Genomic DNA, 26,370 nt, shown 5'->3' with positions numbered 1-26,370 from the left:
TGCTTGACATCATGGGGAAATCAAAAGAAATCAGCCAAGACCTCAGAAAACAATTTGTAGACCTCCACAAGTCTGGTTCATCCTTGGGAGCAATTTCCAAATGCCTGAAGGTACCAATTTCATCTGTAAACACAATAGTACGCAAGTATAAACACCATGGGACCACACAGCCGTCATACCGCTCAGGAAGAAGACACGTTCTGTCTCCTAGAGATGAACGTACTTTGGTGCGAAAAGTGCAAATCAATCCCAGAACAACAGCAAAGGACCTTGTGAAGATGCTGGAGGAAACAGGTACAAAAGTATCTATATCCACAGTAAAACAAGTCCTATATCGACATAACCTGAAAGGTCGCTCAGCAAGGAAGAAGCCACTGCTCCAAAACCGCCATAAAAAAAGCCAGACTACGGTTTGCAACTGCACATGGGGACAAAGATTGTACTTTTTTGAGAAGTGTCCTCTGGTCTGATGAAACAAAAATAGAACTGTTTGGACTTAATGACCATCGTTATGTTTGGAGGAAAAAGGGGGATGCTTGCAAGCTGAAGAACACCATCCCAACCGTGAAGTACGGGGGTGGTAGCATCATGTTGTGGGGGTTGCTTTGCTGCAGGAGGGACTGGTGCACTTCACAAAATAGATGGCATCATGAGGATGGAAAATTATGTGGATATATTGAAGCAACATCTCAAGACATCAGTCAGGAAGTTAAAGCTTGGTCACAAATGGGTCTTCCAAATGGACAATGACCCTAAGCTTACTTCCAAAGTTGTGGCAAAATGGCTTAAGGACAACAAAGTCAAGGTATTGGAGTGGCCATCACAAAGCCCTGACCTCAATCCTATAGAAAATTTGTGGGCAATACTGAAAAAGCGTGTGCGAGCAAGGAGGCCTACAAACCTGACTCCGTTACACCAGCTCTGTCAGGAGGAATGGGCCAAAATTCACCCAACTTATTGTGGGAAGCTTGTGGAAGGCTACCCGAAATGTTTGACCCAAGTGAAACAATTTAAAGGCAATGCTCCCAAATACTAATTGAGTGAATGTAAACTTCTGACCCACTGGGAATGTGATGAAAGAAATAAAAGCTGAAATAAATCATTCTCTCTATTTTGACATTTCACATTCTTAAAATAAAGTGGTGATCCTAACTGACCTAAGACAGGGAATTTTTACTAGGATTTTTACAGGAATTGTGAAAAACTGTGTAAACTTCTGACTTCAACTGTATATTTTGTTTGGTTTAACACTTTTATGGTTATTACATGATTCCATATGTGGTATTTCATAGTTTTGATGTCTTCACTATTATTCTACAATGTATAAATATAGATAAACCTGGAATGAGTAGGTGTCAACTTTTGACTGGTACTGTATATATAAACTGATCAGCTGTCCGTCCTGTCTCCCTGTACGGACATTGCATTTTATTGCCATTGCAGTCCTCATGCATCCTTGCAGCATGCCTAAGGCACGTTCACGCAGATGAGCAGGGACCCTGGGCATCTTTCTTTGGTGTTTTTCAGAGTCAGTAGAAAGGTCTCTTTTAGTGTCCTAAGTTTTCATAACTGTGACCTTAATTGTCGACTGTAAGCTGTTAGTGTCTTAATGACCGTTCCACAGGTGCTTGTTCATTAATTGTTTATGGTTCATTGAACAAGCATGGGAAATGTGTTTAAACCCTTTACAATGAAGATCTGTGGAGTTTTTGGGATTTTTACAAACTATTTTTAAAAGACAGGGTCCTGAAAAGGGGACTTTTCTTTTTTTTTTTTGCTGAGTTTATATAGTACCAGTCAACACATTGGACACACCTACTCATTCCAGGGTTTATTTATATATATATAATTGTATTAAACACTTTCAAGCGTCATCCTGACTTTTTTGTACTTTTAAACTGTTGTAAACTGTAGGAATGAATCACCTAAGGAACCCTAACCCCTCTCTCTCTCCCCCTCCAGGTTCCTCCAGTTCTGTTCCCAGGCGGGGGGGAAGACAGGGTTTGACTCCTCCCAGGCTGAGGGAGAGGAGGAGGTGGTGGAACGCCTAGCTGCCCTCTGCTTACAGGCTGATCCCCACGGTAACACACACACAGACAAATGCACGTACACTTCAAACTGTTAAAAAATATAAAAGAAATGTTTAATTTTGGAGGTTAACTGTTTGACTCTCGCACACATCCAGTGGAGACAGAGGAGAGTGAGGTTCAGCAGCAGATCGAACCAGAGTGGAGGAACGAGCAGTGAGAGACACACACACATCGTACAGGAGACCCAACGACAGTACTGATCAGGAATCAATTCTTCCTACGAACAGGGGAAGACATCCCTAGTACAGAGGTTTTCAAAGTGTGAGGCACGCTTCCGCCAGAGTTTCATGTAAGGAAATCCAAATCAAACTGTATTCAGTTCTCTAATAATGAATAAATACATTTTTAAAAAAGAGGTGTCCCAGCTTTTGGGGCGCGGTTGTCTTGATGTTCTCTGAATGGAGGCCCACTGTCTCAGACTTTGAAAACGCCTGCCCTAGTACTACTGCACTAAGTAACATTTGGTACCAGGCCAATGTTATTGTATTATTTCAAAACAAAACAGTTTTCTACTCCATACCAGGTGAACTTCCTATGAGATCTATCAGGACCAGTCCTCTAGGATAGTGAATGAATTTATGAAATCACATTGTACCATCCATCTATGCTGGTGTTAGTTTTATTAGTATGAGTCTGTTGTATGTAGTCTCACAGACGCACACTGAGGCCAGGATTAAATCCCATCGCCCTTTGTTGGCTATGCAGCTTTTAATGGCAATGTTCCCGCGTTCGCGGCTCAATCAGAAATGACCTTTAAAGGCCTACTCCAGTCTCTATTTATATACTTGGGATATCGCTTTTCAACAGGAAACATAAAAATAAAAAAATCACCGGTGGATGTCTTTTTAAAGTGATTTTGGCAATTAAGCTTGACATTTTAAAGGGATAGTGCATGATTTTTGCTATCCTTTTTTCTACTTACTCAGAGTCCGATGAACTCATGGATACCATTTGTATGTCTCTGCGTGCAGTTTGAAGGAAGTATAAGGTAGTTTCCCGAGCGATTGCTAACTTGTGTTAATGCAATGGACGCTAGTTAGCAACTTCCTTCAAACTACAGAGAGTTCATCTCGTGGATGGCTGTATGTCTGTTGAGGTTCTGGCCTTCAAAATCTGTGCTGCTGCTCCTCTACTGTTCGCTAGAGATTCAGTTCCCGATAAATTCATCAAACTATTTCTCTGCCGGTGTGTCTGACCTTGATGTAATCTAAGAAACTGGAATAAATCATTATGTCTGATCTATTGTCAAGATTTTAACCACAGAGATCCTATTAAATTACTAATAGGTAATTATGCTTTTAACTTGTTAAAATGTTTCTCTCTCCTTCCGTGGTGCGTTCAGTATGGCAAAATGTTGCTCTATTCATGACATTTCTATCTGAAATGTTCCACTGCTAGAAGCTATTTATTACCACATTACCATATCTCTTCAATTAGAGGGAATCGGCAAGCCAATACCATTTAAAAATACTTTAACATTTTCAATTTGTCAAGAGGATTAATAATCATCAAACAGGGAGGGGCTACCTGAACTTGTCGAATAAGACACACTTGTTTCCATTTTCATAACATTTTGCTATGTTCTGCCGTAATGAATATGACCCAGTTGATCTTGGAAAGAAGTAAAGCCTGATGGGTATTTCTGAGTCCAGGATCCACATGTATCAAGCATCTCAGGGTAGGAGTGCTGATATGGGATCAGGTTCCCTCGGTCCATGTAATTTTACTCATTATGATGTAAAAGGCAAAACTGATCCTAAATCAGCCCTTCTATTCTGAGACACTTGAGACATACGGCCCTCTGGACTAGGTTTAAAGTGCTCCGTAGTCCTGGACTAGGTTTATTAATCCAGCAGTAGGCTTAATGTGAGTCTGGGAAACCAGAATAGATTACAATCCAACTTTGTTGTCCATTGGATAGAATGGTAATTTTGTCTTCTGCCTTTCCCAACACCCCCAGATACACAAACACATGTTGAGAGGCAAAGGGTTATCTGCAGTGCAGCACCCCTGAATGGAGAGCAATTGTGGGGGGTTAAGTGCCTTGCTCAAGGGCAGAACGGCAGGAAATGTATCTGCTAGGGTTAGTGTGAGGCTAGGGAACCAGCCTATAGAGTAGTGTAGAGGAATGGTGTAATGTGATAATGGTCTGGGGCTGTTTTTCATGGTTCGGGTTGGCCCCTTGGTTCCAGTGAAGGGAAATCTTAATGCTACAACACACAATGACATTCTAGACGATTCTGTGCTTCCAACATTGTGGCAACATTTTGGGGACGGCCCTTTCCTGTTTCAGCATGGCAATCCTCTCGTGCACAAAGTGAAGTCCATACCGAAATGAAATGGTTTGTCGAGATCGGTGTGGAAGAACTTGACTGGCCTGCACAGAGCCCTGTCTCAACTCCATCAAACACCTTTGGGATGAATTGGAACGTCGACTGCGAGCCAGGCGTAATCGCCCAACATCAGTGCCCAACCTCACTAGTAATCTTGTGGCTGAATGGAAGCAAGTCCCCGCAGCAATGTTCCAACATGTAGTGGAAAGCCTTCTAAGAAGAGTGAAGGCTGTTATAGCAGCAAAGGGGGACCAACTCCATATTAATGCCCATGATTCTGGAATGAGATGTTAGATGAGCAGGTGTCCACATTCTTTTGGTTATGTATGTTGGATTTTGCATCTGTTGAACAAAGGAAAATTATCAATACAATTTACTCCTGCATATCCATCATGTGTTACGTATGTTATATTCTAACATATAAAACCAATATGAATTTGATCAATAATTGACAAAAATATAATTCCAAATACCTTGTGAGATCAAGGACTTGCTAATTCAATAATTGAGGGGAAATACTGTGGTGTAAAGATGTCCGGTAGTTACAGTAAAACTGATATCCATAGTTTCTATGTTGGAAGGAACCCACTCGGGATTAGACCTCATTTCAATGTCTAGTTTTGATTAACATTATGTTGAGTTTTCAACTAATGTGAATTCAACGTGAAATCAACAACAAATGTCACCATGTTATTGTATTTAGGTTAAATGGTGGGTGACTTTTTGCAAATCCAATCAGTTTTCCACATTGATTTAATGTCATGACATTACATTTTTGATTTTTGATGTTGAAATGACGTGGAAACAATGTTGATTTCAACAAATGTTTTCCCCAGTTGGAAGTGCTGGTATGTAAAGGTAACTGCCAAAATAATGAAAACACTTGAGTAAATAAGGGATAGAAAGTGTATTGAAAGCAGGTGCTTCTACACAGGTGTGGTTCCTGAGTTAATTAAGAAATTAACATCTCATCATGCTTAGGGTCATTCTAGGCAGGCAATTATTTTGGCTACCATGGCTATGCACCCATTGAATGATAATTCCCCCATCCACAAGTGGTCACTGAATGGTTTGATGAGCATGAAAATCAAATCAAAGTTTATTTGTCACGTGCGCCGAATACAACAGGTTTAGTAGACCTTACAGTGAAATGCTTACTTACAGGCTCTAACCAATAGTGCAAAAAAGGTGTTAGGTGAACAATAGGTAAGTAAAGAAATAAAAACAACAGTTAAAAGACAGGCTATATGCAGTAGCTAGGAAAATGATATATACCATGGCTGTCTAGTCACCAAATCTCAACCCAATTGAAGACTGGAGCAGCTCCTGGGACAGCGTTTTTCACCACCATCAACAAAACACCAAAATATGGAGTTTCTCTTGGTAGAATGGTGTCACATCCCTTCAATAGAGTTCCAGACACCTGTAGAGGTGATGCCAAGGTGCATTGAAGCAATTATGGCTTGTGGTGGCCCAACGCCCTATTAAGACACTTTGTTGGTGTTAAGACAGTCATTGATACAGTAACACAGGTTTAACGCTATCAATATCACTTAGTATTTTCACCTATTTAAATTGTAATTTATTCATCTAAATCCAGGGTAAAAATATGTACTGTACCAGTCAAAAGTTTGGACACAACTACTTATTAAAGGGTTTATCTTTATTTTTACAATTTTCTACAGGGTTAAAGTAACAGGCACATCTCAACATCAACTGTTCAGAGGAGACTGCGTGAATCAGACCTTCATGATCGAATTGCTGTAAAGAAACCACTACTAAAAGGACACCAATAAGAAGAAGAGACTTGCTTGGGCCAAGAAACACGAGCAATGCACATTAGACCGGTGGAAATTTGTCCTTTGTCCTTTGTTGTGATTTGTGATTTTTGGTTCCAACCGCTGTGTCTTTGTGAGACGCAGAGTAGGTGAACGGATGATCTCCTAATGTGTGGTTCCCACCGTGAAGCATGGAGGTGGTGTGGGGGTGCTTTGCTAGTGACACTGTCAGCGATTTATTTAGAATTCAAGGCACACTTAACCAGCATAGCTACCACAACATTCTGCAGCGATACGCCATCCCATCTGGTTTGCGCTTAGAGGGACTATCATTGGTTTTTCAACAGGACAATGACCCAACACACCTCCAGGCTGTGTATGGGCTATTTGATGAAGAAGGAGAGTGATGGAGTGCTGCATTAGATGACCTGGCCTCCACAATTAATTTAATTTAATTAACCTTTATTTAACTAGGAAAGTCGGATAAGAACAAATTCTTATTTACAATGACGGCCTACCCCGGCCAAACCCTAACCCAGACGACGCTGGGCCAATTGTGCGCTGTCCTATGGGACTCCCAATAACGGCCGGTTGTGATACAGCCTGGAATCGAACCAGGGTCTGTAGTGACGCCTCTAGCACTCTAGCACCACTGTGCCACTAACAATCACCCAACCTCAACCCAATTGAGATGGTTTGGGATGAGTTGGAACACAAAGTGAAGGAAAAGCAGCCAGAAAGTGCTCCGCATATGTGGGGACTTCCAAGACTGTTTTAAAACATTCCAGGTGAAGCTGGTTGAGAGAATGCCAAGAGTGTGCAAAGCTGTCATCAAGGCAAAGGCTGGCTACTTCAAAGAATCTCAAATATAAAATAGATTTTTATTTGTTTAACACTTTTTTGGTTACTACATGATCCCATGTGTTATTTCATAGTTTTGATGTCTTCACTATTATTCTACAAGGTAGAACATTTTAAAAAATTAAGAAAAACCCTTGAATGAGTAGGTGTGTCCAAACTTTTGACTAGTACTGTATATATTGCAATCCCCGTCACTTTTTTAAATGATTTGTGTAAATGTGTATATATATTTTTTTACTGACAAATAAAATCAATCAAGCAATCCAAACTGTGCAGAGGCCAACTGATGAATGGAAAGAGACATCTGTTACAAAACACCAAAAAGAATGACATTCCGAGATTGTCAAACCAAGCCTTCGATGCTGTGGTGCTGAAAACGCAAACTATGATATTGAAGCGCCCGAAGTCGGTATGTTTTGTTCATTGGTTGTGTGGTGCGTTGGCACAGAAACCTGTTGGTGGAAAATGTGTTGCATATATTTTATATAATTATAAACATGGCATCAACATTTTGAACATCTGATTACCCCTAGCAGATCAATGTCTGCAACCGGCTCTGATCGTGAAGTAATGAAAGACAGAGAGAGTGAGCTTGTCTGTGGTCGTCAGCAAACCCTCAACCTTCTGGCCCATAGCCCTGCGTGGCATCAACTGTGCCACAAAATAACGCTGAAGTTTCAAAGTTGATATGCACGTTTTTTTTTAAACACAGGGTCGCTACAGTTGTTATTTGTGGTCTAAACATTATTTTGAGATAATTCTATGAGGGGGGAGGGTATTCAATTTATTTTACAGTACAAGGGGAGGATCATGTGAAAATATTTGTAAAGTTGGGGTGGGGGGGGGGGGGGGGGGTGCATTTCTTTATATTACACCTTGAGTTGGACCATAGGAATCACAATAATTAGTAGTCTGAGGTGGATCAGTGTACGGTTTGTTCAATCAATATCCGAACGTAAACAATGAAGACAGATAATCATTTCACTTCATGAAATCATTTGCCTATGTTAATCCGCAAGATTGAATTAAAAGGGACATTTCACCCTGGCTCCGTCACGGCATATAGTCAATACTTTATTAACAACATTACGTTTTTGTCATAAACGTCGCCATTATGAAAACCACAAGCTAGAACAAGCGCATTTGTGCGTTTTCCTTTCACTGGAAGAATTGTGACATTTTGACTCCCTGTGGATTTGGCTGCTCATAGTGTTCTTCTTTGGGGTTTAATAGAGGTTGGCCTCCAATATGTTGCATTACCGGCCCCAACTGGACTGTAATATAAATCCATTATACTTTGTGATACAAAATTATATTTTTTTATTATAATAATAATATTAAATATATATTTAAAAAACACCCTTCCAACTAATCCTATACTCAATAAAAACCCACTACCTCATTCCACTACTTTGACCATATCTGCTCCTGCACCATATCACCACAACATATATTTTCTGTGATTTTACATTCCATTTCTGCAGAACAGTTGATAACCATTGCTATGAACGCTGACAAGCCAACCTTACTGAAGCATATACTGTACCACTTGGCTTATCCCTCTGTGCTGGCACAAATCCACTACTCACAGGGATCCTCTCAGGATCCCTCAACCTTGACCCACTACTCTGAATCTGCCCACCTCCACCTGCCTCTCTCGCACCGGACACTTCCGATCCCCAGCAGCATGGGCACCCCTACAGTTGACACACACAACTTTATCCACCGAAACTACACAATCCTCTGTCCCATGCCCTCCTGCACACTTCCTACATCTTGAAATCTCCCTCTTACACACTGTTGCGACATGACCATAAACGATGCACCTGAAACACCGCAGTAGATTCAGCACAAAAGCTCTAAACAGGATAACTGAGATATTCTAACATGACTTTGTCAGGTAAATACTCGAAAACAAAAAGGACTGATAGTGACTCCTCGGTTTCACCAAACTCACCACCGGGTCTGCGACGCACTAAACAGCGGGTGTCACAAACATCAGGACTCTTCAACATAACTTGCTCTACCAACACACTTAACGCTACTCCAGAAATCACTCCTTTCAATGTCCTATTCTTAAGCGCAATGCAAGAAACAGATCTTGACCCAAGTTGCGTAACAGGGAGCGCCTGCTCCCTCTAGGCCAAAGAACCACAAACAAATATCACAAGTCCACTACAGGTTACCTTCACCCAACTCTTTTACCACCCACCCTGAAACTACATATGTATCCACCAAAATGCAAGGATCCACTTTCTCCAAAAAGGTCACTCCTACTGGACCAGATTTTTCTTTATCATGACCATTGATGTCAGGCTTGACACCTTCCACCTCACTTAACTCACCCTCATTCACTTCCATTTCACCTCCAGAACTCGGTCTGGTGCACAGCACACTCGGTATAGCTACACCTCCATCTCATAATCGTCCACCTTCCTGCTCATAGTGAACCACAAAGTCCAGCATTCATAGCGAATGCAGATACCGCCCTGCTAGGTAGATGAGGCGTGCCCATAAACTTGGATAATTATTTACTTTGAACAACCAACATGCAGTAATCTCAGAACTTCTCTAGGCAAAATGTTAAAAAAAATATATACTGCTCCAAAAAATAAACGGAACACAAACAACACAATGTAACTCCAAGTCAATCACACTTCTGTGAAATCAAACTGTCCACTTAGGAAGTAACACTGATTGACAATAAATTTCACATGCTGTTGTGCAAATGGAATAGACAACAGGTGGAAATTATAGGCAATTAGCAAGACACCCCCAATAAAGGAGTGGTTCTGCAGGTGGTGACCACAGACCACTTCTCAGTTCCTATGCTTCCTGGCTGATGTTTTGGTCACTTTTGAATGCTGGCGGTGCTTTCACTCTAGTGGTAGCATGAGACGGAGTCTACAACCCACACAAGTGGCTCAGGTAGTGCAGCTCATCCAGGATGGCACATCAATGCGAGCTGTGGCAAGAAGGTTTGCTGTGTCTGTCAGTGTAGTGTCCAGAGCATGGAGGCGCTACCAGGAGACAGGCCAGTACATCAGGAGACGGGGAGGAGGCCGTAGGAGGGCAACAACCCAGCAGCAGGACCGCTACCTCCGCCTTTGTGCAAGGAGGAGCAGGAGGAGCACTGCCAGAGCCCTGCAAAATGACCTCCAGCAGGCCACAAATGTGCATGTGTCTGCTCAAACGGTCAGAAACAGACTCCATGAGGGTGGTATGAGGGCCCGACGTCCACAGGTGGGGGTTGTGCTTACAGCCCAACACCGTGCAGGACGTTTGACATTTGCCAGAGAACACCAAGATTGGCAAATTCACCACTGGCGCCCTGTGCTCTTCACAGATGAAAGCAGGTTCACACTGAGCACGTGACAGACGTGACAGAGTCTGGAGACGCCGTGGAGTACGTTCTGCTGCCTGCAACATCCTCCAGCATGACCGGTTTGGCGGTGGGTCGGTCATGGTGTGGGGTGGCATTTCTTTGGGGGGCCGCACAGCCCTCCATGTGCTCGTCAGAGGTAGCCTGACTGCCATTAGGTACCGAGATGAGATCCTCAGACCCCTTGTGAGACCATATGCTGATGCAGTTGGCCCTGGGTTCCTCCTAATGCAAGACAATGCTAGACCTCATGTGGCTGGAGTGTGTCAGCAGTTCCTGCAAGAGGAAGGCATTGATGCTATGGACTGGCCTGCCCGTTCCCCAGACCTGAATCCAATTGAGCACATCTGGGACATCATGTCTCGTTCCATCCACCAACGCCACGTTGCACCACAGACTGTCCAGGAGTTGGCGGATGCTTTAGTCCAGGTCTGGGAGGAGATCCCTCAGGAGACCATCCGCCACCTCATCAGGAGCATGCCCAGGCGTTGTAGGGAGGTCATACAGGCACGTGGAGGCCACACACACTACTGAGCCTCATTTTGACTTGTTTTAAGGACATTACATCAAAGTTGGATCAGCCTGTAGTGTGGTTTTCCACTTTAATTTTGAGTGTGACTCCAAATCCAGACCTCCATGGGTTGATAAATTGGATTTCCATTGATTCTTTTTGTGTGATTTTGTTGTCAGCACATTCAACTATGTAAAGAAAAAAGTATTTAATAAGATTATTTCATTCATTCAGATCTAGGATGTGTTATTTTAGTGTTCCCTTTATTTTTTTGAGCAGTGCATGTTTTAAACATTTGTCATCATGCCCATGTGGTGTTCTGTGTCTGGCTATGCTAATTACAAACAAGCCCAAAAATTAGTTATTTTTCACCTTTCTACCAACCTGAAATTTTCCCCGATGCTGCCGGTGGCTTGCGGCTATCAAGAATCATGCTTACGGTGACCAAAGTTTATCAGAGGGATTTTCAGGCTGAACTGATTTGTAATCAATTTCGATGACAGCTGATATGTGATACCATCATTTTTTTACCCTTCACAACAAAACGGAAGATTTTCAATTAGAGGTAATGTAACGTTAGCTAGCATGCTAGCATAGCTGGACTAGGTAAATTAGCTACCTAACGTTACAATCATGTATTTAACTCTGAAAGCCATCAGCTAAATCATATAGCTAGCTATTTATTGGATACACACTGTCAATCAATTTCGACTATGCCATGCAGTGGCGGTTCTAGCTTGTATGGCTCCCCGGACCCCAGGAAGAGTAGCTAATGGGGATCCATAATGCACTAACTGTCATTTTTATTCAGACATTTGGAACAACACATAAATATTCATAACATTTAAAACTATATAAATATAAAAATATATACAAAAATAAATATAAAAAAAGAAGTAACAAAGACGAATAGAAACAAATGTGTTGATTTGGCACTCGAGCATCAATACATTATCCATCCCCAAACACAGTCAACCAAAAGTCAAGACTAAACCAATTCACCTTGGTGGTGTGCAGACTGGTTTTATATTATTCTTAACGATTTTGCACAAAACTGAAAAAAATGTAACAACATGTCTGTGAAACTATATATTCACAGTATTATGAATGAATTGTGGTTTATTTGGTAGCATTTCATAGTGTGACTTATTTTACTAATTGCATTACAAAGTTAGAGGTGCGCTATAGATAGATAGATTCCCCCGCATCCCCCTACCTCGGGCTTCCGGTGGGGAGACCGGAGGTCAACCTACCCCCCCATCTCGTACTTTTGAGTGGTAGACCTTCCCAGGCAGTAACCTGCCTAGCTCACAAACTAGAATCAGGTCTCCCACTCCGACAAGGTTCAATAACCCACAGTCCCACACGGTGACGTGATATCATTGACGCGACGTGTATATGAGCGATAGAAAACCGCTCGCGCAAATGTCACCATTCCAATTTTTTGGGGTGCGGGTGCCCGGTGCCGCCCCCGGGCAAGATGCCGCCCTGAGCGGCTGCCCATGTCCCCTATACCTAAATCCTCCTCTGATGCTATGGTAGTCACTGCTAGACTGTTACATTCAGCAGAGTAAACGTTTGTTTGTTCTATCTTTTACTAATTTTAGCTAACGTTAGCAAATAAGAGTAGCTCAAACTGGTAGCCATCTATTTCATGCTTGTCTGGAAAACACTCAGTTACTAAAAATAGCATTGACGATATAGCTAACTCACTCTCTGTTTGTGTGTTGGTAGCAATGATTAATGTGTATAAATTGTCTATGGTTGATTAGTTGGTTCTCAGCTGCCAATTTAGTGACGCTAGCTAACTGCAAGCTGACAATATTGAAATGTCAATGTTAGGTGTGCTTATCTAGCCAGTCAGATCAACACAATTAGTGGGATGGTTAAATTTTGTATTTTTGTGTGTTTTGTTGTATGGGGTACATAATCTGATTCCACCAGCGTGTGCCTTCAACCCCTAGCTCTGCACAAGGTGAAGGTAAATTGGCAAAACTATTTACAAGCTGACTGCTAAGATCTTTACTCATTTGTCTACTAACCAATCGGATCAGTTCCCGAAAATATCTGATGTGATTGGTCAAAAGACCAATTAGTGTAAAAAAGATCAGAATTGGGCTGCCTGTATAAACACAGCCAGTGCATAAGACCAAAGAATTACCATAAAAATCAATCTTCGAAAGTTGTCTACCTTAATGGAATCACATTATATGTTTACATAAGCTGTACAGGGCTCTGTAGCATCAAACAGATGTTAGACATTAAGATATATCCTATGTTTATTTGTCCAAATCTAAAATACAGGGGAGTGTACACTATTTAATGCTCACTCAAAAAGAGAACTGGGTATTCAATAAGAATATTATATGGTAAAATATATATTTTTAAATACAGTATAGTACAGTTCAGTGTGTCCGAGTGTGTCTCAGGTCTAGTAAAGTGTAGAGAACTGTAGCTACAGATTGTTACACCAGATATTGTGATTTAACCAAATATTTTTGGTATCTATTACTGGGAGTTTCAGGAAAGGTACTGTTTGGTGTAGCACAGATCATTTTCAACCAACTTTAGCGATAAAGTCTTCGTCCTAAATTTGTGGAACCAGGAGTCTCATAAAACGTCATTGTCCAGTTGCAGAGGGTCTGTTTGAATTTAGAAAATCATTTTTTTGCTCGAAGTAATCCGAGAATCGAAACAGAAATCCAGCCCCCTCTGACCACAGTTTGTCGCATTGAACCACCAGACTGTTTGCACATTTGGGCGAAAGTGTCTGGGAACGAGATTAAATCAAACACAACTGACAACACACATCAACTTCATAGAACAGTGAACACATTCATCTCTCACAAAAAAAAAACTTTTATGAGTAGGGCAGACTAAAACAACAGACACACACAAGCGCATAAGTTTTGTTAGACTTCAGTGTGGCTTTTGACCTTATCAACCATAGTTTGTTGCTAGAAAAGCGTATGTGTTTATGGCTTTACACCCCCTGCTATATTGTGGATAAAGAGTTACCTGTCTAACAGGTAACTAAGATTTTTCAATCTTTACTAATGACATGCCACTGGCTTTGAGTAAAACCAGTGTGTCCATGTATGTGGATGACTCAACACTATGCACGTCGTCTACCACAGCAACTGAAATGACTGCAAACTTAACAAAGAGCTGTAGTTTCAGAATGGGTGGCAAGAAATAAGTTAGTCCTAAGTATTTCAAAAACTAAAAGCATTGTATTTGGGACATCATTCACTAAACCCTAAACCTAAATTAAATATTCTAATGAATAACCCTGGATTGTAAACTGTCAGGGTCAAAACATGTTGATACAACAGTTGCTAGGATGGGGAGAAGTCTGTCCATAAAAAAAGTGCTGCTCTAACTTCTTAACAGCACTATCAACAAGGCAGGTCACACCTGGACTACTGTTCAGTCTTGTGGTCATGTGCCACAAAGTGGGGCTTAGGAAAATTGCAATTGGCTCAGAACAGGGCAGCACGGCTGGCTCTTGGATGTACACAGAGAGATAACATTAACAATATGCATGTCGATCTCTCCTGGCTCAAAGTGGAGGAGCGATTGACTTCATCACTACTACTATTTGTGAGAGGTATTGACATGTTGAATGCACCGAGCTGTCTGTCTAAACTACTGGCACACAGCTCGGACACCCATGCATACCCCACAAGACATGCCACCAGAGGTCTCTTCAGAGTCCCCAAGTCCAGAACAGACTATGGGAGGCACACAGTACTACATAGAGCCATGACTACATGGAACTCTATTCCACATCAAGTAGCTCATGCAAGCAGTAAAATTTGATTTTAAAAAACAGTTAAAAATACACCTTATGAAACAGTGAAGAGTGTGAAGCAACACAAACATAGGCACAGACACATGCATACAAACACACGATAACATACACACTATACACACACATACACATGGATTTTGTGTTGTAGATATGTGGTAGTAGAGTAGGGGCCTGAGGCCACACACTTAATATGTTGGGAAATCTGTTGTGAATGTATTGTAATGTTTTTAAAAATGTATAACTGCCTTAATTTTGATGGACCCCAGGAAGAGTAGCTAATGGGGATTCATAATAAATACAAATACACACGGACACACTCACATATATGGAGGTTAAGATGTGTGTCCTGGTGAAAGAAGAGGAAGGTCATGTTTTTCAGGACGTTCTTCCTCAGAGGGAGCAGCATCAGAAGCAGCAGGTTAGAGCTCTCGTACACTAACCCCTTCAGAGGGTACGACAGTCTGCCTCCTCACTTCCTACACACACAAATAAACAAATAAATCTAATAAGATTCTCAGTGCAGACTTTAAGCGTTTCTATGTGGAAATTATGACGATGTGTGTGTTCATCCATTCCTGTGTGTGTGTTATCTATAGGAAGTGGTCTAGCTGCTGCAGCAGCTCCATGTCTATGGATGTTCTTCTCTACTGAACATGTGTAGGATATGAGGGATCGTAAGGAAGAATGAAGATTCTACACAAAGCGAGTCAAATACAAAGTCATTTTAGTTAATCACACATTACACAGTGTCCCTGTCCCTCTTGAAAAACTGAGGGAAATATGTCATACTCTAGTACAGGATTATTAAACTCTTACCCTACGAGGTCCAGAGCCTGCTGGTTTTCTGTTCTACCTGATAATTCATTGCACCCACCTGGTGTCCCAGGTCTAAATTTTTTTTACATTTACATTTTAGTCATTTAGCAGACGCTCTTATCCAGAGCGACTTACAAATTGGTGCATTCACCTATAATATCCAGTGGAACAACCACTTTACAATAGTGCATCTAAATCTTTTAAGGGGGGGGTTAGAAGGATTACTTTATCCTATCCCAGGTATTCCTAAATCAGTCCCTGATTAGAGGGGAACAATGAAAAAATGCAGTGGAACTGGCTTTTAGGTCCAGAGTGTAGTTTGAAGGCTCTAATATATACAAAGCCCTATCATGCAAGGCAGGGGATGACAGAAGTGTTGTGCCTGCCTATTTGTGCAGTGTCACTGTCAACACTGCCAGCTTCAATCTCACCCAGTGGTGCCGGTGTAGTAGTGGCCAGACGCAGTATGCCCACCTAAATAAAGTGCATTCAGAAAGTATTAAGACCCCTTGACTTTTTCCACATTTTATTACATTACATTACATCCTTTTTCTAAAATTGATTAAATTGTTTTTTTTCCCCCTCATCAATCTACACACAATACCCCAATAATGACAAAGCAAAAACTGGTTCAAAACTGGTTTTGAAAAACCGCTTCTATCTCAGGCCATCAGACTGTTAAATAGCCATCACTAGCACCTTAGAGGCTGACTTGATATCACTGAACACTTTAATAATGTTTACATATCTTGCATTACTCATCTCATATGTATATACTGTATTCTATTCTACTGTATTTTAGTCTATGCCGCTCCGACTTGCTCAAATCATGTCCAATCAATTGAATTTACCACAGGTGGACTCCAAGTTGTAGAAACATCTGAAGGATGATCAATGGAAACAGGATGCACCTGAGCTCAATTTCGAGTCTCATAGCAAAGGGTCTGAATACTTATGTAAATAAGGTATTTCTGTTTTAGATTTTTTGTCAATTTGCACCAAAAAATTGTTTTCACTTTGTCATTATGGTATTGTGTGTAGATTGATGAGTAAAAAAGAATATTTAATCCATTTTGGAATAAGTAACAGTAACAAAATGTGTATAGTAACAAAATGTGGAAAAAGTCAAGGGGTCTGAATACTTTCCGAATGCGCTGTATTTCTCTACAGATATACTCACCTATTCTCACTAATTTACTATTGAGAATAACTAAATGATTGAACGAGCTATCTTAATTCCTTTCATCTCTGCCATTATTAGGTGGTGCTAATTTCTTGACAAAAAAAACGAATTCCAAACAAATAGCCATAATTTTTCTGTCAAACTGAATCTATGGCATTATTGATGATGCTAAAGACATAAGCTTATACTTTTCTAAATAAAACTAATTGTTTAAACAATGTTTGGTGTGGTTTCACATAAAACGATTTTCTACATAATATGCCTTGGCTGGTATTCAACCCCATTCCCTTGTTCACCTGCTGAGCTACCGTTCAGGTGACACTATATGAACAAATCCCAGGTGTTTGAAAGCAATTTGGAATCGAAGAAAGCCCCGGAACCACAGCAGAATTCAGGGGGATCTTGCATTTTGCTAAATACAGTTTGAAAAACCACGTGATGAAACAAAGCCTCTGATGTCATTGATCGCGTGATAATGTTACTTTGAAACAAGCTTCGGTACATTGTTTTGGATCAGTAGTGCTTTGAAAACTACGTCGGAACTCCGGTATCAATCATCCCATCACTCGGTCTATCCATAGGTGTGTATCCTGACTGTGGGAAATTTCCCCCCAAATTATTGCCTGCAATATTCAACAACAGATTACATTAGTGTTACTCAAATCTTGCAGATGTTGGTGGACTGTATATTCTTCAGATTACGTTTTACTTTATGTGTTTGCTCCCGTGTGCTGGTAAGGGCACAGATGAGACAGGTAGGATTCCAGTTGAGGTGGTTTAATAACGCTGAAGATGCACAGGCATGGAACAGCACCGCACACTGTATGTAGTCGATGGGCTATAAGGCACTTAGTGGTCTGGCATCTTGCTTCAGCCAAAGTGTGTGTGTGTGGGTCTGCAAATAAAGAGAGAAATAAAGATACAATAGTGAATGACAGAATACAAAACACATATCCTATAAACAATATGCATGGCTATAACATGACTGTGACGACTTAATGATGTACAGGACCATACAGCGCAATAAAACGTGAATGTGACTGCACTAATTTAAGATTAAAGTGGTGCCGCTGCACTAGTGATAGGCATTCCAGCTCTTTTCAGTGAGCCGGCTCGTTCGGCTCAGCTCACCAAAAAGTGCCGGCTCTTTTGGCCCCCAAACGACTCTTTAAAAAATATATGTTTTGTATTTTTTAAAGTCAGACATTTAGCGATAGTTTCACTATGATTGGTGTTAAACAATTCTAATTAAATTATTAAATGATATCATACTCTACCTTAACCACAATGTATTTAAAAATGCATTGGTTTGTTATGAAAAATAATGCTATTAAACATTTGAAGTATAACTTTTTAATGTATATAAACAAAGTGCATATAAATCTAACCATTGAAAACGAATACAATCTGAACAGCATAATATAATATTGCACCTTATCAAAGAAAAATAAATAACAATTTGGAAAACTGCAGCATCCCACAAATTGAAATAAATGTAAAAAAGAAGGATGCTATTACACATGTGCATTTAAAGTATACATTTTTTAATGTATATAAACAAAGTGCATATAAATGTAACAATTCAAAACGAATATAATCTGAACAATATAATAATAGAATATTGCTCCATATCAAAGAAAAATAAATAATGTGCAAAACTGCAGCATCCCACTTAAAACATTAAACTGGTCCCTCTTTTCTCTCTCTTTATTGTCATGTTATAACCAGCAGCACACAGCAATGCTGACCATATTTAGCTTTTATGAGAGATTTTCATTCAGAAATGCAAGCTGCCTCACTTTTGTGGGGCTGATGGGGTTTCTTCTCTCAGTAATTATTTGTCCCGTTTTCGAGAAGACCCTCTCAGAGGGAACGGATGTGACCACTATGCAGAGTCTCCCTGTCATGACTTTAGTAAGCTGTGGGTAGACAGAGGCCTTGTTCTTTCACCAGCTCCAGGGGCTCCTCCAAATAGGATCGGACCTCCATTATGGCATCTGCTGAGGGATTCCTTCGTGCTGCATCCCCAGTTGTTCTCTCATCAAACAGCATCCAAACAGCAGACGTTTGTGGCACTACTGCTGGTGCTTCTGCTCCATCTGCTCCATCTTCTTCCTGGTGCCTGAGCCAGCTGACTGCTGGGGCTGTCCCTCCCTGCTGCTGAGGTTATTATTTGAAGAGCCTCATCAATCGCTCTGACATCACTGAAGGCTAACTTCTTAAACCTGGGGTCAAGTGCAGCGGTTTCTGATAGCACGTGATTATATTCCATTCTGTGGAACTTTCTGTTCATTGATGAACATAAGGTGTCCATCAACGCTGTCACATGTCCTGTGGTTACATTTGCTTCTCTCTGGCGGCTGGCTGTGATTCGCTGCAGATCCTTACACAGGAGTATCATTTTTGAGGCTGTCACATAGCTGAATAGAGAGAACAGTAACTTATTAGTTCAGGTTAATGTTTTGTCTACTGATACTACATTCTCATCTACTGCTCATATACATACAGTGGGGTAAAAAGTATTTGATCCCCTACTGATTTTGCTAACTGACAAAGAAAGGATCAGTCTATAATTTTAATGGTAGGTTTATTTGAACAGTGAGAGACAGAATAACAACAAAAATATCCAGACAAATGCATGTCAAAAATGTTATAAATTGATTTGCATTTTAATGGAGGGAAATAAGTATTTGACCCCCTCTCAATCAGAAAGATTTCTGGCTCCCAGGTGTCTTTTATACAGGTAACGAGCTGAGATTAGGAGCACACTCTAAAAGGGAGTGCTCCTAATCTCAGCTTGTTACCTGTATAAAAGACACCTGTCCACAGAAGCAATCAATCAATCAGATTCCAAACTCTCCACCATGGCCAAGACCAAAGAGCTCTCCAAGGATGTCAGGGACAAGATTGTAGACCTACACAAGGCTGGAATGGGCTACAAGACCATCGCCAAGCAGCTTGGTGAGAAGGTGACAACATTTGGTGCGATCTTTCGCAAATGGAAGAAACACAAAATAACTGTCAATATCCCTCGGCCTGGGGCTCCATGCAAGATCTCACCTCGTGGAGTTGCAATGATCATGAGAACGGTGAGGAATCAGCCCAGAACTACACGGGAGGATCTTGTCAATGATCTCAAGGCAGCTGGGACCATAGTCACCAAGAAAACAATTGGTAACACACTACGCCGTGAAGGACTGAAATCCTGCAGCGCCCGCAAGGTCCCCCTGCTCAAGAATACATATACAGGCCTGTCTGAAGTCTGCCAATGAACATCTGAATGACTCAGAGGACAACTGGTGAAAGTGTTGTGGTCAGATGAGACCAAAATGGAGCTCTTCGACATCAACTCAACTCACTGTGTTTGGAGGAGGAGGAATGCTGCTTATGACCCCAAGAACACCATCTCCACCATCAAACATGGAGGTGGAAACATTATGCTTTGGGGGTGTTTTTCTGCTAAGGGGATAGGACAACTTCCCTCAGCCAGGGCATTGAAAATGGGTCGTGGATGGGTATTCCAGCATGACAATGACCCAAAACACACGGCCAAGGCAACAAAGGAGTGGCTCAAGAAGAAGCACATTAAGGTCCTGGAGTGGCCTAGCCAGTCTCCAGACCTTAATCCCATAGGAAATCTGTGGAGGGAGCTGAAGGTTCGAGTTGCCAAACGTCAGCCTCGAAACCTTAATGACTTGGAGAAGATCTGCAAAGAGGAGTGGGACAAAATCCCTCCTGAGATGTGTGCAGACCTGGTGGCCAACTACAAGAAACATCTGACATCTGTGATTGCCAACAAGGGTTTTGCCACCAAGTACTAAGTCATGTTTTGCAGAGGGGTCAAATACTTATTTCCCTCATTAAAATGCAAATAATTTTATAACATTTCTGACATGCGTTTTTCTGGATTGGTTTGTTGTTATTCTGTCTTTCACTGTTCAAATAAACCTACTATTAAAATTATAGACTGATCATTTCTTTGTAAGTGGGCAAACGTACAAAATCAGCAGGGGATCAAATACTTTTTTCCCCCACTGTATATAATACTGGATTAAATAATGATGTAGTAATAACTGCTTACTGTACCTCTCTCCACTGATCTCCACAGTGACCTGCTCAAAGGGTTCCAGGACTCTGCACACCTCATTCACCACCTCCCATTCCTCTTGGGCCAGAGCATCAACAGGTGCATTGTGACAATGGCCAGGGTAGAGATGATGGCATCCTTTGACTCAAGAAGCCGCTTCAACATATACAATGTTGAATTCCACCTTGTAGTGCAGTCTTGTTTAGGCCTCAGCTCAGGCATCCCCATCTGGCATTGTGTAGACTAGTTTTTCAGCACTTACTGTGCTCCTGTGGTGGAAGTATTCCACAGCTGCTTTCACTTTGTCCACAGTGGGCTTCATCACCTTCAGAGCATCTCTTACAATCAGGTGATTTTAAAAGGGTTTTCCTGCTTGGAATTGTGTACATTGGATTTAGACTATTGCTATAATTTCTAAAACCTCTGTCCTCTATGTTCGAAAATGGCTGGAAATCAGTGGCAATCATTTTAGCCAATGCAATATCAATTTGGCCTTGTTTTGCTACAGACATTGGCATAAACTGGTCCATAGAAGACTGCGTTTCTGTGGGTCACGGAGTAGGCCTACTTGACTGAGTGGATACATCTCCACATGTGGAGGTGCAGGCTCCACCACTATCACTAGCAGGCCCGCTAGTTTCTCGAAGCTCCGCTACAGCTAGCTTCACAGTTGGGTGCACAGTTCGCATATGCCGGTCTAGGTTTTGCGTAGAACCGGCTTTATATGAGATTTTGTTTTGGCAAATTCTACACTGTGCTCTAACATTGTCTACATTATTAAAATGCATCCAACTGCTACTGTGCTTCCGACTCATTTTCCAGCTGTTGCTTTCATAGCTGCCCTTCCTCTGTCTTCTCGGCTGCTAAGTGTGTGACTGAGTTGGCTCGGCCCGGGGGGTGCTGAAGATGGCGGCGAGTGCAGATGAGATTTCAGCTTGCTCCGAGTAACCTTAACGTTTATCCCACTCAAACTTACTTAAATGTAACGGAACTTGGCTTATAGTAAACACAATAGAGAACAACGCTTAGTTGACCGCTAATTTGATCTGAAACTTTGAGAAATGGAAGAAAAAACTGTGCGAAAGAGCAAAGGGAGGAGAAGGCAGTTGCAAGCTGAGCACTCATACGTTGGAGAAAAACCGACACCTGACTCCTCAGGAGAAGAAATGGAGGATTCTGGACATTCGGTTGATTCTGAAAATCCAGTCAATAGTCCCGCACCCAAAAAGACCCAGAAGGAATTGTCTTTGCGCAAACTACAGGTCAACATAAATCGATGCTGTCTCTGCAAAGATAAACGAAAGAGACGATGGTCTGGAGAAAATGATACGCTAAAACACGTAAAAAAATAGTTGACCTCGAGACCTCTCTGAATCATGCATACAAGAGTATCGAAGCGCTTAAACTTGCAAACACTGCTACTTCTGAGAAATGCACTGCACAGGAGAAGACCATCGCAGACATGCAAGAGCTCTTATCGGAAGCAGAGCAATACCGGAGAAGGTGGGGGCTACGGCTTTATGGTGTCCCCGAGGACCAGGATGAGAATGTGAAGCGCTTAGTAAGAGACATCTGTAACCGTGTGGCACCGGACTTCCCCGATGGATATATGGCTGTGGATGTCGCTCATCGTATTGGGAATAAGCAAGATGCCATCGTCAGGCACTCGATCATCATCCAGTTTGCTTTTTGCACAGCGAGAGATGCAGTTTGGAAGAAAGCAAAGGAAAGTGCCTTTCTGAAAGAGAGAAAATTTAGATTCGGTGAGGACTTGACTGCAGCAGACAAGGCAGCAAAGGCAAAATTGTGGCCTCTTATACAACAGGCCCGAAATCAAGGAAAGGGTGGATACTACAGGGGAATTAGAGCCTTTTTCGCCGACGGAAAATAAATACGACCGGGGTGATTTGTTCTGTCGGTGGGTTTACAAAGTAACTCCTTCCCCACTGCAAACTGAGCGTTCTAGTTTTGAATTATGGTGTTACTGTTTACAAGTTAAGACTTCTGTTAATACATATATGAAGCAACATTTTATAGAGAGGGTAGAGTTGAGATTGCATAGGATTTTTCTTTCTATTCTATAGATATGGACTTGAAGTTTATGTCAATCAATGCCAGGGGGATACGAAACCTGTTGAAGAGAAAAAGCTTTTTTTGTTTTGTAAGGACTGCAACGCAGATCTTGTATTCGTTCAAGAAACACATTCATGCAAAGAGGACTATAATTATTGGAAAAATCAGTGGGGCAATGTCATTTCTTTGGCCCACGGGACTAATCATTCGTACATTTTTGTTTACTCAAATGGACTCCAATGGACATTGGCTAGTAGCGGTCATCAACCACATGGACAGATTATTTGTGTTGTGTAATGTATATGGATACTGTTCAAGTCCTCCAAATAACTTACTTCTAGAGGAAATTGAAGAAATTCTTAAAAGTCTTCTGAGAAAATATCCATCCAGTCAGATTATAGTTGATGGAGATTTTAATATGGTTTATTCTAATGAGACTGATAGATTGCCCCATAGGCCTAACATTGGTGTGAACAAATTGGTGAATTACTACCAAAGCCTGGATTTAATTGACATATGGAGAGTTAAAAACCCTGGAGAGAAACAATACACATGGAGTAATAGAGATCGTTCCTTACAATGAAGAATTGATTTGTGGGTGATATCCTCTAGTCTTGAGCCCAACACTGTAGAGGTCAAAATACAGCCTGCAGTCCTGACGGATCATAAAGTCATATGGTTGACTGTAAGAATTATGCAGTAATGATGGTAAGAAATACTCTGGTGGTTATTGGAAATTACATAACTCATTGTTATTGCATGATGATTTAAAAAATGTGATTAAGAATCTAATTTCTGTTTACTGGAGTTTAGCTACATCTAATGCAGAATATGGGAAATATTGGGAACTGCTGAAATTTAAAATCCACTCAGCCTGTATTACTTATGGAAAACGGCTTGCTTTAAGGAGATGTGAGGTAGCTGAACTCTCTAAGACAATTGCGGATGTCACAGAGATTGAGCATCTTGATCTTAATGAGAAAGCTAAATTGAATGATTTACAGAATCAACTAGATACATTGTATGAGGAAAAGACTAGAGGAGCTTTCATAAGATCCAGAAAACAATGGCTTGAAAAAGGCGAAAAGAACAGTAGATACTTTTTTAATTTGGAAAAGAGGAGAGGGGAACTCAACACACTTCGGAAACTTAAGATTAATGGGCTTACCACTGAGGATAGAGAGTTGTTATCAGACTTTAACACTACATTTTATGAGAATCTTTACTCCTTAGATAACAATTTGAGTGACTCTAAGGATCTCCTTGATTCTATAGAGAATGTTAATTCGGTTAGTGAAGTCTTGTTGTCAAGATTTATCCATTATGGACATCCAGTACGGGGTTGCTCAGTTAAAAAATAACAAATCTCCAGGTTGTGATGGATTAACCTCTGAATTTTACAAAACCTTCTCTGAAGAAATAGCACAATTTTTACTTGAAACCTTTAAGGAGGCTATAAAGGGAGAACTAACTGCATCTCTGAAGCAAGGGGTTTGTCACGCCCTGACCATAGAGAGCCCTTGGTTCTCTATGGTGTTTAGGTCAGAGCGTGACTAGGGGGGTGTTCTAGTCATTGTATTTGTATGTTGGTGAGCTGTATGGTTCCCAATTAGAGGCAGCTGGTAATCGTTGCCTCTAATTAGGGATCATATTTAGGTAGCCTGTTTCCCACCTGTGTTTTGTGGGATATTGTTTTGAGTGAGTGCATGTAGCACTATGGTACTTCACGGTCGTTGTTTGTTTCTTGGTTTGTTTAAGTTTCACTAAAATAAAGATGTGGAACTCCAATCACGCTGCGCCTTGGTCCGTCTCTCCCAACAGCCATGACAGAATATCCCACCACACAAGGACCAAGCAGCGTGTTCATGAGATAAAGGAGTTTTGGACATGGGAGGAGATCATGGGAGGACACGAGACCCTTCCTTGGCGGAAGTCGCAGAGGACGCAGGAAGGACAGCGACAACGCCGGGGACTGCGGCCACAGAAACCCCAAGATTTTTTTTGGGGGGGGCACATGGGGCGGACGGCTGAGTAGCGGAGAGTGCCAGAGCCCGAATGGGAGTCTCTGGAGGAGTTCAATGAGGGATACAGGAGAGAGGTTTTGGCTAGGAGTATGCTGCAGCACAGGCGTGCTGAAGAGCGTGACACCAGTCTGGTGCCATCTGTGCCAGCTCCTCGCACTCGCCCTGAAGAGCCAGAGACCGTCAGGGAGGCGAAGTGCGTGTCAACAGTCTGGTGCCACCTGTGCCGGCTCCACGCACTAGGCCTCCAGTGCGCCTCCCCAGTCTGGTATGTCCTGTGCCAGCTCCCCGCACTCGCCCTGAAGTGCATGTCAACAGTCCGGTGCCACCTGTGCTGGCTCCACGCACCAGGCCTCCAGTGCGCCTCCCCAGTCCGGTACATCATGTGCCAGCTCCCCGCACTCGCCCTGAAGTGCGTATCACCAGTCCGGTGCCACCTGTGCCGGCTCCACGCACCAAGCCTCCAGTGCTCCTCCCCAGTCTGGTACGTCCTGTGCCAGCTCCCCGCATTCGCCCTGAAGTGCGTGTCAACAGTCTGGTGCCACCTGTGCTGGCTCCACGCACCAGGCCTCCAGTGCGCCTCCCCAGTCTGGTACGTCCTGTGCCAGCTCCCCGCACTCGCCCTGAGTGCATGTCAACAGTCCGGTGCCACCTGTGCTGGCTCCACGCACCAGGCCTCCAGTGCGCCTCCCCAGTTGGGTACGTCCTGTGCCAGCTCCTCGTACTCACCCAGAAGTGCGTGTCACCAGTCCGGTGTCACCTGTACTGGCTCCATGCACTAAGACTCCAGCGACGGTCTACAGCCCGGAGCTTCCAGCGACGGTCTACAGCCCGGAGCTTCCAGCGACGGTTCACGGCCCGGAGCTTCCAGCGACGGTCAACGGCCCGGAGCTTCCAGCGACGGTCAACGGCCCGGAGCTTCCAGCGACGGTCAACGGCCCGGAGCTTCCAGCGACAGTCCACTGTCTGGAGCTTCCAATGATGGTCCACGGCCCGGAGCTTCCTGCGCCAGTGCCAGGGCAGGAGCCTTTCTCTGCGCCGGTGCCCAGTCCAGGCACGATGTCCAGTCCCGCTCCATGGCAGGAGCCTTTCTCTGCGCCGGGGCCCAGTCCAGGCACGGCGTCCAGTCCCGTTCCATGGCCGGAGCCTTCCTCTGCGCCGGTGCCCAGTCCAGGCATGGCGTCCAGGCACGGCGTCCAGTCCCACTCCATGGCAGGAGCCTTTCTCTGTGCCGGGGCCCAGTCCAGGCACGGCGTCCAGTCCCGTTCCATGGCCGGAGCCTTCCTCTGCGCCGGTGCCCAGTCCAGGCACGGCGTCCAGGCACGGCATCCAGTCCCGCTCCAGGGCCGGAGTATTCCTCTGCGCCAGTGCAGAGGGGGGGTACTGTCACGCCCTGAACATAGAGAGCCCTTGGTGTTTAG

At 42.7% G+C, this 26,370-nt stretch overlaps 1 protein-coding gene across 1 annotated transcript in view; it reads left to right on the top strand.

Moving 5' to 3' along the window:
* Positions 1 to 2,443, top strand: part of mov10 (helicase MOV-10) — a 43,950-nt gene extending 41,507 nt beyond the window's left edge. The window contains exons 22-23 of the mRNA NM_001173703.1: positions 1,963 to 2,081; positions 2,186 to 2,443. Of these exons, the coding sequence (NP_001167174.1) occupies positions 1,963 to 2,081; positions 2,186 to 2,247 (181 nt within the window). The 3' untranslated portion in view covers positions 2,248 to 2,443. The remainder of the gene's footprint in view (positions 1 to 1,962; positions 2,082 to 2,185) is intronic.
* Positions 2,444 to 26,370: the final 23,927 nt, after the last annotated feature.

The sequence above is a fragment of the Salmo salar genome, chromosome 17 (genome assembly GCF_965601325.2).
Source record: "Salmo salar chromosome 17, fSalSal1, whole genome shotgun sequence".
Classification (NCBI taxonomy): domain Eukaryota; kingdom Metazoa; phylum Chordata; class Actinopteri; order Salmoniformes; family Salmonidae; genus Salmo; species Salmo salar.
Note: the sequence above shows the minus strand (reverse complement) of the source record. Positions and strands in the feature narration are given on the sequence as shown.